This window comes from Amphibalanus amphitrite, unplaced genomic scaffold (assembly GCF_019059575.1).
Source record: "Amphibalanus amphitrite isolate SeventyFive unplaced genomic scaffold, NRLGWU_Aamphi_draft 000534F_arrow, whole genome shotgun sequence".
NCBI lineage: Eukaryota > Metazoa > Arthropoda > Thecostraca > Balanomorpha > Balanidae > Amphibalanus > Amphibalanus amphitrite.
The window spans coordinates 101,394-120,034 of NW_024882028.1; the positions used below are offsets into that span (position 1 = coordinate 101,394).

At 48.5% G+C, this 18,641-nt stretch overlaps 1 protein-coding gene across 2 annotated transcripts; it reads right to left on the bottom strand.

Annotated features, from left to right (window-relative positions):
- Positions 1 to 676: 676 nt before the first annotated feature.
- Positions 677 to 15,098, bottom strand: LOC122393414 (enterin neuropeptides-like). 2 transcript variants are annotated; one of them, XM_043389377.1, is made up of 3 exons: positions 14,898 to 15,098; positions 3,857 to 3,959; positions 677 to 2,733 (listed from the first exon to the last, which is right to left on the bottom strand). In XM_043389377.1, exons 2-3 carry the CDS (start codon positions 3,956 to 3,958, stop codon positions 2,443 to 2,445), a joined length of 393 nt encoding a protein of 130 aa, XP_043245312.1. In that variant the 5' UTR covers position 3,959; positions 14,898 to 15,098; the 3' UTR covers positions 677 to 2,442. The 2 variants fall into 2 exon arrangements, with proteins under 2 accessions (XP_043245312.1, XP_043245313.1); XM_043389378.1 differs by having other exon boundaries at positions 14,857 to 15,098.
- Positions 15,099 to 18,641: the final 3,543 nt, after the last annotated feature.

The window sequence follows — 18,641 nt, forward strand, 5'->3', positions numbered from 1 at the left end:
TGAATGGGAAGGCCTACTGACGAGTACATTACGTAAAGATGTAATGCACGGTAGCCCTCATACATATCAACTACATGTAGTCCCATCACCCAGACGTCCCAGCCCTCTTACCCATTCTGCCGACAAGAACAATGTCGATTAGCTGTCTGGTCTGGTCAGTGTTAGCCGTTAGGATTAATCTTTCCAGTTTTTTTTTTTGCGTTCCTTCTGGAGCAGGTAATTCCGATGAGCCATATCCCGCCGGTCCTACCACCCGTGTTCACTGCGCTTTCACCTTCTGCTGGGCTGCCGTTTCATGGGACTGGAGTAGTTTAGGCGGTGATGAATGCAGACCGTTATCGACTTTGATTGCCGTAATGTCACGGATGATAGCGATGTGATTATTAAGTCCGTCTGCTAGGAATTTTGCCGTCGGGATGAACTAATGTGGTGTGTATCGAGGAGCTATATGGTGTACAATTGATCGTTATCGTGAAGAGTTACTATGAAGATTAGTCTGTCCTTCTGCTCTCGCTTAGGGGAATGCGTGTCTATTATACTCTATTACAAAGTTTTTCCGGCTAACCCATATAAAGTTCGACTGGCACTGGGCAGTTCGGGCAAAGGCAGTTCGACGGCCGATTTGCCCATCTCCACTGTTACTCGTCTTCTTCGCCTATCCCACCAAACACCCTGCACAACTGCATAACTGTTATATATTCGGCTTTCAACCATACAGCACTTTGAACAAACGTGGCCGGCAGCTCGGGCGGCGGAGAGCCCAGCCACACACTCCCCGCACGCCGCGCGCGGCCGGCAGCGCTCCAGTGACGTCACAGGACCTCAGTATGACGTCACTGGACCTCAGTATGACGAGCCCGGCGCCAGCCCACCGAGCAGGGCCGGCGCCTGATGCGCGGTCAAGTAGAAGTGAGATATACATTGGTGGCATAAGGAGAAGGCGACTTTACGTGGGAGCGACACAGGTCGCCGTGGTTGTAAAGCTCATGCGTAGATGGCTTCTGTAAGTTCTGTAACGTGATAGCTCTCGAGATCGAAGGCGCTGATTGAACAGTGCATTTCCGACTGGTTTCGGATGTCAGTGCTGCGGCTGTGCCGCGTTTTTCGCGGCTGAGCGACTGATGAAATAGAGAAACATCCGGTAGCGCCAAGATTGGTATGGCGGTAGTGGTGGGCCGTCGAGGCAGATCATTGTAACGGAGTGGCCATGGCCAGCCTCTGATCCATCGCAACTCCGTTACCGATACGCTTCTGCCGTCTCTCAAACGTAACACAATGTCGCTCATACTCAAAACATTGCAAAGATGATGCCGATCGCTCGAAACCTACCCATTTAAAACGTTGTCCCTTCAAGCCCAAGCATCGCCGGAGTCTAGGTCCTGTTCGCAGACAAGCGAATGGTGACCGTTTTGTCAAAAGACAGGTATGTACACATTCGACTGTCAACACCACACATAAATGATCTGATCGATATTGGCAAACGTTGCTCTTTTAAACCCAAGTTTGCACACGCCTTGGCAATTTGCAGCGGCGACACAGCTGCCTACCAGCGTGCCGCCTTTATGGGACATGGTGCAGCTGTTTACCAATTGGCCTAACTAAGGTTTCACTAGCTAGCGTAGTTCATGAATTTTGAGTGCGGGATCATTGGTATCGAAGTCTCGTTTACAGGTATTGAACTACATACATCTGCAAGGTATTTAGCTACAAGTCAAACCCTAGTAGCTTGTTTTTCGTTCGCTTGATGTATTAATTGTCTCACGAGTCTGCCTGCTCCAGCATTAACGTAAAAAGAGCTTCACTGAAAGACGTTGAGCTGATGCGAGCACGCCTATTTCGTGCCAGTTCTCAGTGTTTTAAGCAGGGGCGTTGGATAACCTGTGTCCGACGGATCACATGGTCGTGCTTTGGTACATGAGCTCATCGTCGAAAGGTCTGCCAGTTGATGGCCACTTTTATATGCTGCAAACGTATTTGGTATGCTGCGGGAACATACTAGAAGACGTCACACGGATCAGTCCGGGCACAGTGCGCTATCATGGAAAACGATTCGCGGACATTCGGCACAGCTCACCAGACCGATCGCCGCTCGACTTGGCTCATTTTGGGCCGCCTCGGCACCCCCTCGGCAATCATTCCGGAGCGGCACCTCCATCACCAGACCCAACCCGACACCGCAGTCACGACCTCGCGCCATCAGTCCGGACCTGTGCGGATGACCGCGCGGCGACTACAGAGCTCGACTCGCCCATCTCCCTGAGGTGGCGCATCGTCCTTCAGCCGACCTCCTGATGTCCTGTCGGTGGTTCGTTGAATCCGTCAGTCTCGGTTGTGGTCGATGGTGGTTCCGTTTGTTTCTGTCTTGCATCCAATGTCCCTGTATTGTCCCTCCTTTTCCCATCGTTCGCCCCTCGTTCGCCCAGCCCGGCCCGGCGGATCCGCTCAGCTCCTACCGGCCGATTTTGCCGCTCGCCTCTTTCCGAACTTCATGAAGCCGTAGTCTGGCGAGCGTCGACCGAACTTCATGAAGCCGTAATCCGGGGAGCGCCGGCCAAACTTCATCATGCCGTAGTCGGGGTTGCGTTTGGCGTCGGCGAGCTGTTCGCCGGGCTCGCTGGCGGACGCGAGGCTCGCCGTCCGCTTGCCGAAGCGCAGGTGACCATAGTCGAGCGCCCGCTTGTCCTCGTAATCGTACAGGTCTGGCTCAAAGTCCTCGAACAGGGGTCCGACGCGCTGCCGCAGGAGAACGGGGTCAGTTGGACAGCGTGAGCAGCCACAGGGCACTGCTCTGAGCCTCTAGTAAAACCAGTAGTTGTTATGAAAAAACATTGTTAAGATATGCTTACTCAAGCCTTATTTGAAGAAAATGAATAGATAAATGCGTTAGACATCAAGAAGAGGTTGGGACGTGTTAGGCGCTCGAAAAAAATGCACTATGGCATGCTTTTAGTGTTCAGCACATATGCATAGTCCATCTTTTTAGCACATCCGTCTTTGCCTAGCCTCGCTAATATAACCATTAATCGTGCTCGATCCAGCGCAAAGATGACTTCGTTTGTCACCCGGTTTGCGATAATGAGCGAGTTTATTGAACAGTACGATACCGGATGGTGTGGACTGTGGCCAGGCAAATATAGAAGGAAAAAGCCGTTTGTTGATAACGACATCAAATGCTTGGACGTGGTTTTGTGATAATGTAACCCGTGTCAATACCCATGTGCTACCTGGCGCTGCGAACGAGTGATTATGTTTTATGTGTACGAGGGCTGCCCTGCGTTCGATGAAGGTGTAAGCTTGAATGTGTGTACCAGATCCATTATCAATAGTGTCATGTGCCCAAGCGATCTATAAGCTCAGCATGAAAAGAAACCGTAAATTATCATTAATTTTTTAATCTAATTTCCTTTTTTGGGGGGGGGGACTTAATTACTCTAGTTGTTAAGGTACAGGTATGTTAAAGTTAAAGGAATCGAAAGACATTGCACGTCTTTAAACGTTGTGCAAGTTTTAAGCGATGATTTCTAACAAGCCTAGAACCGAGGCATTCAATTCAGACTTGCCATAACGTCTGCGTTTGGCCTGCCAATATCGGCCACAGCTGCTGAATGAAAGATTGGGACTCCTCTCTCGAGTTCCGAGGGCCATTTTGTTACACGCTGGCATTGCACTTTATTAGTCTGGATGACCACGTTTATATCGATCCCTGGGGGACGATCATAAGTCCGCCGTGTCGCGTGCCGCCGCTCGATGCCGCGGGTGGGACAGAGTAGGCGCGATACATTGGCGTCTGCCAGTGGACCGCAGTCAGAGTCGATCAGAGTCGATCACAGTCAAGCACGGCTCCCCGGTCACCTACCGCGCTACTGATGAAGTGCTCCTGGTCGGCCCTGACCAGGTGTTGCCGCCCGGACAGCACGGCTATCATCAGGATCACAGGTAGACAGCCCTCGACCAACATCCTGAAACGAAACGGCAGGGTATCTCAGCATACGAGGCGCAGTCAACTGACTCAGGAACACAGAAGTCAAATAAGGGTGTCTAGGTATGTGTGTGTTACAGTTGTACAAGGCGCAATGTGCTATACCTCGCGGCTAGGGATCTGATTCAGCATGCCGACCGGATATTGTTCTGGCGAGCGTGTTCGTGCCCTCACGAAGCCAGTTTGACAGAAATACTATGGGAACGAGAGGAAATTCCACGCGGTCTCAATCGGGGCGCAATCGTTAATGGCAGCTGCCGCACTCTCTTATTGGAGACGTATCTTTGGGTCAGTCTCACATTATCGTTTGGGGCGTCCGAGTTCCAATCGAACGCCCACGGCACGAATCACACGCCATATGGTTTTGTTGTTGGTATTTATATGGTGATAGGATACAGCGTATTATTTACAGCTTCAGCGGATCAGTTCTTTGATTGCCCTGCCAATTTGAGGTATTTACCGATGCACCGAACCAACAGCAATGTATGATAAAACACAAGTTCATGATTTTACTCCGGAGTGGGCATGGACGTATTTGCAATAAGCAATATAAACATTCATTGCGATCTAAAGCACTTAACAATAACATTGGCGATGTCACTGGCGGATCCAAAGGGGGCATTGGGGCCAAATGTCCTCTTCGCAGTGCCTAAAATCGATGAAAATCCGTCGTTTTTCATGAAATTAAACTAGAAAGAAAACTCTGAACAACTTAAATCAGGAAAAATTAGACTTTAACTGAACAGCAGTGCACTAGGAATCGAGATCCGAGACGTTTTTTGAAATTTAGGGAAACTTTTTCTTGGTATGCCCCCTCGCAGCGTCCAGACCGTCTTTCTTGATCCGCCTATGTGCAATGTTATACTTGGAAATCAATCGTCCAGTGACGGTAAGCAGCACTCGCCCTTCATGTGATGCGTGGAAACACGCGAGATACTACACTATAGGAGCACATGATCTAACTGATGAACCACCCGAGCTTACATCGAGTGCAGCTGACGCGTCCTGGCATTTCTCAGTCCGACATCCACTCCCCAGTCTCCCCAGAATTCCATCAGATTCTCAGTCATTGCCTCAGCGATCTGCTCGCGTCTCCGCTCGCTCTCCGGTCCTCTCCCGAGCGGACCGTCACCTGTTTACCCCAGTCCGGCGCGGCTGCTCACCGCGCTCACGTACGCTGCTCACCGAGCTCACGTTTGCAAGAAGTCGCTGTTGACCGCTGTCCCGCGCCCGCGGCGCTCGTTGTTGACCGGTTGAGAGTCGGTCTGCCGACTCTGACGGAGCTATCGCCTCCGGCGACAGATGACGGCACGAGCCCGGACTACCGACCCCCCCCCCCCTTCCACCCCCGCGACGGGCTGAGTCGCTCCGGTCCCCGCCGCTCGCGTCTGCACCGCTCGGCGTTCTCTGTATACCTACCCACGGTATTGTCAAGGGATAGTATCAGGAGCTGTTGGCGAATCGCCTGCCTCTCAGGGGTATCATGTGACAGTGACTGCCACTCCCGGCCGCCGCGAGCCATTCCAGGCACTGAGTGCGGATGCATTTGTGTAGGTATTTTGTTACAGGAGAGGCGTTTTTGGTGCGCCGTTCATCCTCCACTGGGTGGTCCCGTGTGACTGTGTCAGGGAAACTCTGATGACGAAACATAATTATTTCCATCATAGAATGAGTTGTCGCTGAGCAAAATATCGTGACAGGCACTGTCAAGGACAAGAAGACATGCTCGATATTTGATACGATCGGTTGTCGATGTCTATCGATGATTCCCCGCCCATCCCCACTAACCTCGCCCCCGTTACGGAAGCGATGGCCATATGTTGGTCGCTGAAGCCCTACAAACTCTATTCATACCGCTGTCACGAGCAGGGTCAACCCATGGAACAAGCCGAGCCCGAGGCAGACCGCGTCGCAGGCCGACCACAAGCTGACCCAACCGGAGGGCCCGAATGCAAACGACGAGATTGGCCATTGGATACTTATTTGTATTTACGGCGTGCATCTGTGGTAATTAACCATGGTAAATGCCTAAATGATCAGCTACATGCATACTCAGTAGCATAATGCATGCTTACTTGAACCATCTTCGGCGCACTAAGTTCGAAGTTGAGTTCTAGTTAGGTCTTGTGCCTGCTTAACCTCCTAGATCTGCAATGCAGCATCGTTTCAGGACATTGCCGCTGGTCCTAACCTACATATCGGGGCAGCGCTCTGCGCTTCGATGGCAACCTTTGCGGATGTCCCGAGGGTGGGACGCTAACCAGCTAACGGGGCGCCGACCGTGTCGTGCCTGATGGATCGGACCAAGCTGTCCTGAGGTGACCGGACTGATGTGCTGGCGGGAATGCGCAGCACGGACTGTGATGGGCTACCGGATTCTGTAGAATCAGGGCCCGAAAATATCACCTTGGGCTTACTTCTGGTTTCGTGTGACTTCGTCTCCTGAGCACATTTGAATAGTCATGTCTGATGTATCCGTAGGAATATAGAGGAAGGCATAGTTACTTACCAAATAAGCACCACCAAACAATTATCAAAGCCAGTGTTTTGTAAAGGGATCCTTATCAAAATATACCTCTGTCTTTTCACGCTTTTTCATGTTTGTTAGAGTAATAACATTTATTTTGCGGAGTAGGCTGGTTGCTGGTATGCATTGTATCATACGATACATTTTAAAAATCCCGTGCTATTTTGGCGGTCTAATTCATTGATTGAAACGAATCGTTTATCACATTAGCTGTCTGGTATCGCTTACATCTCCACACCTCCCTTTTCCTCTAAAGACACCAAGCCACGCATCCAGTCGCATCAGGTCAGACGGCTCCGGCGGGCCGAGCGAGCGAATGCCGTCAGTCGCTGGAGACCGTCCCCCTGTAACTGTGCGCTAAGTGGTCGCTCCTCCGGCACCGCGCGGCGTGTCAGCCGCGGTTGGCGGAATCGCTTCAAGGGCCGCTCTGATTCCCCCGAGTCAACAACCGGTGGAATTCATCTCGCCATTGGACACTGAAGCTGATTCAATAGTCACTGAGATGAATGTTTGAACAGGCCGGCTGAGCAAGCGTCTAAAGTTGACAGAAACGGATTCGCTGCCGTCATGCAGATGTCCACTTAACCGGCGCTTTTCGCACGTAAACGCCCATCTAAAGCGCCTGTTGGATGTTTAACCTTATAATATAAAGGTGGCAGTCAGGTGTTGCATGTGGATCATAGCACATAACACCTATAAATCGTGGTGATACATGAATACCACATGGTCCCATGACGCTGAAACGTGATAACTAGGGCAGCGGCAAACCGCTTGGAGATAAAATGATTCCATTTTTTCCCCTTCCGGACTGAAATGCTATTCAAAACAATATCGAGTGGACACTTAACGTCCAGCCACTGGGCATTGAACGTGGAGTTTTCTTTGGATTATTTGCGGAGAAATCGCACTGATAAATTGTAATATCGCTTGAAAGCACGGCACACAGATGTGTTTTTAACTCATAAGTTCCGCAGATTCGGAGCCCTCTCCCGAGCTCGGCCGAAAATTCCCCTGAGAATCTGACTGTTGGTGGTTCCCTGTGAAAACAGCTCGCCTCAGCACTCAGCGGTCCAACGGACACCGGCATAGGCCAAGGCCATCTATAGAAGGTACAGTCACTCCCCCGCCGACCAATCAGAGACAGATCCTGAGTGACGTCACCCCTGATGCTCGCAAGGGGTACTCCATTCCTTTATAACGTAAAAATGACTAACTTCATTTGAAGATTATTGATGGCACTCTACACATACCGCTCAACCGTTGATGGCAATCGAAAGCTCAACCAATTTTCCAGCGACAAAAAAGAGTAGCAATATGCTAAGAAATGGCCGGTTTTTAAGATATAGACGATTTAAAAACCCTCTGCAGCAGCAGGAAAGCAACGTAAAAACGCATCGAGCTTATATTTTTACTATGAATAAATCATTTTTCAGTTAGTTTTTAGATATGGTATAGATTTAAGCTACAACTTTATTACAATATTTCCATTACTTGAAACTTTATTTCAAAAAAGTATTTTCAAAAATGGCAGCTGTTGGTAAGTAGCTTGGGAGCGATTGTGGCGCACCGCGCCATTAATTGTCCTGAGGCCCCCTTATGATGTCATCAAAAGTGGAGTGACATGGGCCTGGGCATAGGCCATCTGTCAACAGAGAGGGACGCTACGTCTAAAGCTGCACTAGCAGGGAGGCGGCCCGGTCTTGCAGCTATCAATATTCCTAACCTGAGCTTTAGTTACCAACAGAACACACGTGTCTGATTGGTTGTCTGTGCTATCATTTTTTTTTAGTTTTAGAATTTGGATCCTGTTTGTGTGATTTGATCCTAAGGGCGGCAACGATACTTTGCTAGGCTGATGATTAAAATATTGTGAGTTATACGAAAATCAAACAAAAATAGGTCGTCTAAACGCTTGAATATTCTCTCAGGTCGCTTCCGATAAGATTACGAACTGGGTTCAGGAATTTTCCTGCATTTAGTAATTACTAGAGGTACAGGTTTACGCGATAACTGTATGTTTTGATATGTATGATTAACGGATGCATTAGTTTGGGTGTAGAAACTTGCATTTTTATTGGTATTAGGTATTTGTGTAGAACTGGGTAACTGCTTTTAATTGAACTATAAAGTATGATGGTGATGCATGCGAGTTGTTCGAGCCCTTTGTAAGTTAGGATGTTACTCAATTCAACCCTACCCTACCCTACCCTACCCCTACCCCTACCCCTAACCTACCCTACCCTACCCTACCCCTACCCCTACCCTACCCCTACCCTACCCCCTACCCCTACCCCTACCCTACCCTACCCCTACCCCTAACCTACCCTACCCTACCCCTACCCCTACCCTACCCTACCCCTACCCCTACCCCTACCCTACCCTACCCCTACACTACCCTACCCTACCCTACCCTACTCTACCCTACCCTACAATCCCCTACCCTACCCTACCCTACCCAACCCTACAATCCCCTACCCTACAATCCCCTACCCTACCCTACCCTACCCCTACACTACCATACCCTACCATACCATACCCTACCCTACCCTTACACTACCCTACCCTACCCTATGCTACCCTACCCTAACCTACCCTACCCTACCTTACCCTACCCTACCCTACCCTACCTTACCCCTACCCTACACTACCCTACCCTACCCCTACCCCTACACTACCCTACCCCTACCCCACCCTTACCCTACCCCTACCCTACCCCTACCCTACCCTACCCCTACACTACCCTACCCTACCCTACTCTACCCTACTCTACCCTACCCTACCCTACCCTACAATCCCCTACCCTACCCTACCCTACCCTACCCTACCCTACCCTACCCTACCCTACACTACACTACCACCGACAGTCCAAGTTTCAGCTAAATCGGCCCAGAAACGGCTGAGATATTGCAAAAAATAAATTTATTGTATTTACTGGCGAATCCCCTTGGCGAGCGGTGCCTTGTGTCGGCCTTCGTTGTCAAAGGTCAATGACCTCCCGGCTCTGATGCTTTTCACTCAGTTTTTTAAGCGAACAACTTTGCCTATAAAGCACGTGCCCTCTGCTCAACGCCGGTCGCGGCCCCATCACGTGCACACCGCTGAACCCACCCCCTCAAGAATTTAATACGACAAATGAGTGCACGCGCTCGACTTGTCGTGAAAATTTCACCCCTGTAGCCCTTACCGTTCCCGAGCAATGGCCTGTTTTTGCCGATTCTAATGCTAACCCTATGGCGCACATGAGCACGCGCCACGGGCGCACCCCCGGCCGCATCGTGCCCAAAATTTAATACGACCTGTTGAATTACGTGACCCACGAGTCGTGAAAATTTCACCCTCGTGCGTCAATCGACGGCGCCGTAATAAGCGTTTTTGGGAGTAACCCCGACGGCGGCGTGGGCGTGGGCGGCGTGGGCGGACTTTTTAAGATTTATAATAGTAGATGCTAATGTTTTGGGTAATTTTGAGACTTCATTTTCCCTTAGGGAGCCATTTGCGGTTACTAAGAGCAGAATACCAATCTTGCTTTAGTGTTTTATGATGGTTATGATATGTTTAAAGTGCAGTGCGTACCTGTTTACAAAATAAAGCACATTTACCCTGCTACAAAAAGTCCTACAAAGGTGAATTGGTGACTAAAGCGAATCACTCACCAGAATTACATTAGCTTGGATACAATATCGGTAATTTGATTAAGGTTGATTTTCTTATTCATGATAATGATGTTGCGCACTGGATCGCACTCGGTAAGCTGTCACTGGCAATCGCTGGACAATGCAGTGGTAACGAGCGGCGAACAATACCTCACTCTCGCCACCATTTATCGACCCAAAGGCATATGTCCTGATGCAACAGTGGGCGCATAGGCCACTGATTGCTGCCAGTGCATTGGAATTATAGGGTTTTAGAGCTCGCTGACTGCAGCGCTAAGGCAAGACATGTGCCTTTATAAAAGGAGAACCAAACAAAACAAGCATGAAAATCATCTCAGTACATATGTAAGCAGTATGCAAACATGCCTCTTGAGATAACTATCCGCCGACTCTCCGCGTGCCACAAGGAGGCACCGCTAATGGGACAGCGGTCCTCCGCCGTTAGCACTTCTCTGTGTGTATATCCAGCGGGACGGAGGAGCCGCGGGATGGACAAACAATCCGCCGGCCCGCGGCAGATGCAGCGCGGCTCTTATGGCCGCTCATGCGGCGAATATGACACCCGGAACGTGTGTCAGATGGCGTGTAGCAGCGTCCGCCCGGGCGCGGCGGATCGCTGCGATTGGTGAACAAACGTTCGCGCAGCTGATTGCAATATTCGATATAGGTTAGGCCATTTGCATTCGAGACAGTGCAAGTATCCAGATGCATGAGGCACCAAACCAATGCAGTTGATTCCGACTGATAATTATATTTGAAATGTTATGCATGAACAATAGGCAAACCGAAACCGGTACACCGGTGCAAACGTTGTCCAAGTGAATTTGCTTTGTGATTGCTCTACTTGGTATTGTGTAAGCTGTGTTGGGAACATAAAAACAACACTTCGCACGATTTGATTTGCCTGATTTGAAACGGGTCTTCATATAGCTAGATCTGTTATTTTTGTCGACATATTAGTCGGACAAAATTGATAATTATCATTCACTTTTTGCAAACTTAAATTTCAATTTTCATGCAAATAGGTATCATGCATTTCCAATTTCCACCAAGAACTAGAGGCACGCAGGGCATTGGGCTTTCTTAAAGCGTGGATATCAATTCGCTGGAAGGCTCTTCAACTGGCAAAGGGCGTAGCACTCAAAATACTGAGCTCCGTCTCATAGCTGAAGTACATATAGCGACATCTTGCACTGTATGAAATGAATAACGCTGGAGCTACTCGGCTGCTCATGACTAAAGTTTTGATCAAGTAGTCCAAACGTAACGTTCGCCAGTTTCCTTTCCAGCCGATAATTTCATAACACTCAAGCGTATGGCCCTGTCCGCCATGGTACAACATCTACGATCGACTAAGGCAACAATGACAACGGAATAGACTCGCAACTTGGGTGATTGACGATGTGATTAACGTAGAATTTCCGTCAAGCGGGCGTTCATCATATCGCAAATGGCGTTGAAGTTCATCTCGCTCAAGGACCTTTATGGCTCAGGAGCGTGCTGATGCCGATATTCGAGTTACCAGACTGCCGGTCGCTTGGAAGCACCAGCGTCGGCTTATACGATGGGCTACACGGCTGTACTCGACCCACAAACGCCTTGTCTCATGGGTCCTTGGCGCACTTAAGTTGCCAACTGGTGTTGCCAGGCAAAGTTTCTAATGTCAAGAAGAAAAGACATTTCTCTTCCGGCTGTTTTTCACGGCTAACACCCATTACGACGGAATAAATCAGCATGGTAAGCTAGTTTTTACATTAAATATGCAGCTATGGCATGTATAAAATGTCAATGTGTACAGCGCGCATGTTGTTTTTCTATTTAAAGTGTGGTTTTCCACTGATAATTACCTACTTGTAGGTACATTATCTGTAGGTAATTTCGTATGTTGCATCTAACTAGTTTACACTGTATACACTATGTATACAGTCCATGCCATCTGAGATTAAACGTAGTGTGCTATAAGCAAGCATCGAACATCTAAACGTATCGATCACCGCGACGTCATCACTGTAAAATACCCGGTACGGTATAATGACGAGAACGTGGCCGAAATAAAGAAAGATAAATCGAATCCAGTCATCGGACGTGCTTCATTACGTTCGGTTTAACCAAATGTTATTACCGGCCATTCCGTGTTCTGATTCAGGACTACGGCTTTTGATCGAAGGCGAGGGAGTTATTATTATGGAAACAAGAATGTGTGCGCTATTTGGGTTGAGTATATACCTAAGCATTTCCATGCCAAAAAGGTGTGCACTGGGCCAATGTCGGTATAATGTGTGCAACGTTCGAAACCCGATGCTAAGTCCACTTTCACGTATATGTACCTACTGTGGTAGCATGACCAAGAGCGTCTAATAATGTATCATATACATACTCGGACATACGACATATTTGGTAAGATGTTTCTTTATATCCCGGGCAGTGTTGATTTTAAATTACAAACAGGCTGGTGAGTACCCGTTAACTTCAAAATAATCGTGTGCAAAGTTCATAGGGGTATATGATGTTGCAATTAAATACGATAAGTGTCGGAGCATCATTGGCTAATTGCAACATATGTTTTTAATCGACAAAAGCAGGTTGATTCTACTCAAAGGCATGCAAATATCAAAGCCCTGCTCGTAGTCTGAACTTCAAAAAGGTAGCGCTCGTTAATCCCCAATCATTTAAAGTGCATAAGAGTTAATGCCGATTGGTACATTTTTTTCAATGCACTACCAGAGTAACAAATACAAATGGGCGTAAGGCGAATGGACGAGGCAATGGCATGAAGTTCAAAATGTTATGAGTGGGTTCATAGGCATGACAAAAGTGACAAGAAGAGTCATGCTGGCGTGCTTGGCATTGATCGTGCAGTGAACACCGTTAAATAGTGCGGAAAGCTCGGCACGGGCTGCTGTAACAGACATCAAAAACGTTGGCGATAGGATCTAACGCTGTAACGCTTCTTACACGAGTTGCATTGTACTTAATTTAAGGGGTAACTATCAAATTCAGTATTAATCATGAAAGGAGACGGTAAGAGTACCTACGGCTTTGGACTTATGAACAGTGCCGATCATGAAGAAGCACAGTGAGGATTGCGCAGTGCCCACCGTGCATATGAGCGTTCATGTCGTATATTGTTATTGCCGTACCTACTTCCTCAAGAATGCCTTGGATAAGTGTCATTTTGAAACCGCTTCTGGGTCAACGGCCTTAACGGCCGGGATCACAGCAGTTGTGGCCGGCTGACGGCAAGATCAGAAACGGCAGTCGGGAAAAGGTCTTATCCTGTTTGGGTGCATTATCCCCGCCGCATAACGGCGTATAATGTATGTACGTGTATATTGAGTTGCAGATTTCATTCTGTCATAGTTGATTATAAGTTTCAAGCACAATTTATTTTCGTACCTATCGTCGTGCAATGGGATTTGAAAATGAACAGAGGTATGGGGCATGATGATATTCAGCTATGGGTGGTTCTAATAACGAGGGCCATTGACAGCTTCCGCTGTCCCGTATTCAGCGGTCGGGGTGGCTATATCGCAGGAGGGAGTGAGGGATAGATAGGTCATGTTCCACCTTTCAGACCATGCACGATCCGTTTCCAGCCTGCCTTTTCTCTGGTCAGGGCTTAGGAATGGACTTAAGCATGTTGTGTCAATGTGTAAGTTTGCTAGAATGTATAAATTGGACGTTGATCTTTATTGGCATAAATGAGCTACTGTGTATAATTTACCATCGACTTTTTCAGTGTTATTCAGTAAGCCAGCAAATGTCCGCGACTTTCGCTTTCCACGCTAAACGGACCTCTTATGGGAGCGTTCACGCAATTTAATTTATTCAAGTGACCCAATATCCCTCAATGCGGAAAGAACTGGTGGAGTCATTGCCCCATCCAAAAATGCAACACTGGATGCTCTGTGGCATGTAGCCCCAAAAAACATCCAAAATTCCAAAGGCTCTTCAAAATTTCCCTTTGTCATGAGATACCATGTAATTCAAGGGAGCTGCTTTCTAAAAATATATCCCTTTTTATATGCAACGAGCGCGGTTAATTCAAAGTTTATGACGATTCATGGGTGACAATGCCAACAGAGCTCCCCCTTAGACCCACCAGTGGGTGCAAAAGCTTTCACTTTCGCTGCTCCACTGCTATTTACAGATAAATGTACTTACACCGGATTCTAATGCCCAGAGACTCCATATCCCCATATCCACCGCGCATTATTCCAAGGCGCGGGCCGCGATGTCGTGCGGTACAGTCTGCCTTCAGGCGCCCACTACTGCTGCCATCTATGACCGTCAACACGAACGGCTTAGCCGGCCGCAGGCGTGACCACCCGCTAATGCTAGTCCTAGTGCTAAGTTTTAATTAGGTGAAATAAGTGAGGGACAATAAACCTCAGTGTTAAAAATTGAATACGCATTGGTTAATGCTGTTCCAGTGCCTGATAACTTCAAGTTCTTGAAAAGATATGCCTATGCAGTGTCCCAGTGCATTACCTATTTAATGCGGCTTTCAGATCAGTTCAGCAACCCCGTCGACTGCTACTTGCCAGACACGGAGCCAAAGACTTTCAGAAACAGTTACTGAACAGGTGACTAAAATTATCAATCCAGCCCCCTCGCTTAAGTAGATCTATCTCACTTCCCCATCCGTTCTCCCAAACCTGTCCTGGTCCTTGCCCGATTCCTGTTCGGCGGCTCACCTGTGCGGTTCTCCCAGCTCTGCCCCGGTGCGGCGGCTCACCTGCGGGTCTGCTCCGGCCTCCGGTCGGCTGCTGGTGGTCTGCCGGGCCGCGCCGAGCTGTCGCTCGGCTCCAAGACCGCTGGCTGGCCGCTCGGTGGACGCTGGCTCGGTCGGCGCCCGGTGCGCGGGCTCTCGCGGAAGCGGGTCGCGTCTGCTCTGTCGCGCGCTGCCACCGCTGCTAGGCTGCCCGCCGGCGGCTATATAGCCTGGGGCGGTGACGTGGGTGCGCGGGGCCGGGCCGGCGCACCGGCGGCCACCCACACCGCGACACGAGACGGCCCACGTCCCAGGCACCCACGCGCCGCACGCGCCCCTTCGCGGACATGAGCCCGTACTGATGTAGTCTAAACGGGGACCGCAGATTTGGACATCCCTGACAGCTAAGTCGCATGAACATTTTATTGTTCCGTTATAGTTCTCAACGTCCAAACCATGCGCACGCTCAAGTCAAAAGCAGACGCGTGATTAGCTGAAATGAGAGTGCGTTGGTTTGCATTGTTACGATTTTGTAGCCAATACGTTATCTGACAACCGGAACACGATCGAAAAATTGTTTTTGTTAAAGGGACCCTCCCCTCCCAACATAGGCGGCGGAACGGGGAGGGCACCGGGGCACCGTGCCCCCTTTGATTTTGACATTTTAACATTAGCCCTATGGGCGTTGCATGGAAAGAATGGGACCAAAAGTCGGCAGTGCCCCCCCCCCCCCTTAATTGAAGGTGTTCCGCCGCTACTGTCTCCCAACTTAAAAAAAGTTAATAAATTGGCATGAAGGCGATGTCCCGTGATTCAGAAAGATCAAAAAAGAATATCTACCAAATTTCACCGAAAAAAATCACTGGTTTTCAAGATACTAGTATTATGTAGACTTTTGATTATTAGTAACCCTTAACCATGGGTACCAGAAAAAAACAACGCTGCTCAGATCCGGTTCAAGTGTGAGATTGTTCGTTCATAAAAACATGAGCGATGAGAATGCAATTTAAACTATCGCCGTTGACCGCACCGGCTAGCCTTCTTTGATTGCCCGTTTGACCGTCAGACCGATGAATCTGGCCATTGTCTGGTTACTCCACCATGAATAGATCTAGCCATATGTCGATGCCGCATAGTTCAATGTCTGTCAGTGAAGCACGTGGGGCGGCCAAACAGTGTCCCTGCACCAATCAGAGGTCCCCCGGCCGTCCAACGCCCCCGCCCGCGGCTTCCGACGACAGTCACAACGCCTCAATCTTTGTCGGTATCTGATTGTGAGACAATGGCTGAGTCTGCTGCAATAGCCCGATAAAATAACCGGCGCCGAAAACCGGCGCAGTTTCCACTCCATTTTGCTGTATCGGAACTGAATGAATGACGAGTCGCCGAGCGGGCTGCAACTGAAACGGACGCTGACTTTGCAGTTTGCTCAATATTCGGGTTCCTGTTAGATGAATATTCGTTATAGCGAAGGGAATTTAAATGCAATGTCCAAAATTAGCCATGATTTCACATAACTGCTGCAACATTCCTCAACTTTTCATTTTTTAGATGCATTTATTGGTTGATGCTGCATCCGTAAATGATGTTTGATTCTACAGCGATATTGTAAATGCTTCTTAATTCCCACATTTCCCGTGCTATATGAAATTGCTTTTCCTTACCATATAGGCATGAACTTCGGATGCCAAATGCAATCCTGCCTCTTCTACGCGAGATTGAAACGCGAAAATCTATTTGAAACTCAAAACCAACTCACAATACTCTTCATGTTTCACAGGAATATGTTCCTGCCCAATATGTATGCAATGTACCGTTTCTCCAAAGAATCGCGGCTAGGCGGCTATTTGAAGCCATTCAACATCTTATTGGTATTCGGCTTTTGGCTGCACATCCAAATCTAGCATAACCGGACCTCATACCTAGGGGTCTATATTGTGCGCTCACTTCATTGAATACCCTATAGAATGGGATGTCTTTGGACGTGTTTATCGGTAAAGTGACTGCGTCCTACGCTACGCGTCGGAGGGCGATAGCGACCGATGTAATACGGACATCGAAGCCGGGTACTCTGTCAGTGTCACGAGTACTAAATAAGAGACGCCGGGCCACACGATAGGTATGACTGCAGTGTGGCCTGTCCCGCCTACATTGTGCGTTGAAACTTCAAGGTACGAATATTAACGCACAGTACTTTGCAATGTTATCCAGACAGCAATGCATTGTTTCACCAGAGGTTGAGGCTTATGCTTAAAAGGTACTAAACGCTAATTATTTTATATTGGACGCATCCGCGCTTTTTCATGCTCTGGAGCTGGACTCTCCAGTCTCCACTATATCCAATCCCGCCCAATTGATCGCACATTCCGCTCTCGACGGTTTGGTGGTCACCAGCGACTAGTGAAAGTAGCTCTAGCAGGAGCAGGCTCTCCGCGGGGGACTGTTGGCGCGGCTCGGTGGCTTGTCTCTCAGCCTCAGGACGGTCTGAGCGGCTGGCGCATTAGCCTGGTGGCCACCACATCCAGAGCGACCAAAGCGATGGTTGAAAACATATAACACTTTGTCGATCCTACAACATGACAGCAGTATGTTTTGATGAACGACTTGGCTCCTTGAGAGAATCCTGGACCAGCCAATATATCTTTTCTTTGAGCCATTGCCCAGTCAGTCCATAAATAGTGCTTTGCGGTGTCGTGGTTTATTGCCGCAGTCGAGCTGTTGTCTTTTCTCTCTGTCCCTTGATTTATACGGTAAGGTGTTGTGGCCGCTCAGTGCGACTTCAAGAATCCACCAAGCATAGCTTTTTTATGCTGTTTTATGCAATACCTTTGTACCTATTTAAGCATTGAAATCATGAATGCTGAGACATACCAACTTGTAAAGGTACCCGAATTATCGTACGTATTTTAAAATTCATATTTCACTCATTTATAGACGTTTGCACTTGGTGGGTTGTTTTGTGTTAGTTGCCACAGAACCACTGAAGAATAACTAACACAATTAATGGAAGCTGCACCCAACGGTTGCCTGTAAAGGAACACCGCACAATATAAAAACGTCGCAGCAAGTTTTGAGGAGCGGCCGGCCATTTGGGCATGTGTCCTCTGCATCGTTCAAAATGTATGACAAGTGGGCGTTTTTCAACTTTTTAAACGACGGGATGCCAAGACTGGCAGATAACCGTCATGTCAAGGCCATATAGTCATGTTACAGGGTATACCGTCTTCGAACAACAGCGGCGACACTGTCCAGTGTCCAGCAGATAGATGACCGAATTAATCACTGAGTCGCGTGCGGGGGAGTTAAACAGACAGCTCTGTATCACGAAACAATGCTGGCCCAATCAGTTCAGATTTGCCGTTGGTGTTTGAAAAAAAGAACATGACTAGGTTATCGGGAAAAGCCAAATTGGAGCATTAAGGTCGTGCTGATGGTTGGCGCGGGTTCTTGGTTGATCACTTATCAGCGTGATTCGCATGTCTCCGTAAGATCATGGAAAGATCGTAGGGGAAAGTGGGGTAAGACGGTCAGGGTAGGTAAGACGGGCACCCTTTCTGCAGACCAAACCAATAGCGCTACGAGCGAGAAAAATTGGGACCAGAATTGCCTTTCCCACTACACACCACCATTGAAGTCTGGTGAGTTTGTGTTCAGTCGATAATCTATTATTTTGATTTCTTTAAAACACTCATTTCATTGAAAACATCCATAATGTATTGTGCAAGCTTTTGTGTGCAGCATTATAGAGTTACAAACTCGCAATCACTT

Excerpts from the sequence above, each read along its gene's own strand:
- LOC122393414 (XM_043389377.1), bottom strand. The coding sequence starts at position 3,958 with ATGTTGGTCGAGGGCTGTCTACCTGTGATCCTGATGATAGCCGTGCTG. Across the intron at positions 2,734-3,856 it reads AGCACTTCATCAGTAGCGCG|CGCGTCGGACCCCTGTTCGA; the intron begins GTAGGTGACCGG and ends CTCCTGCGGCAG.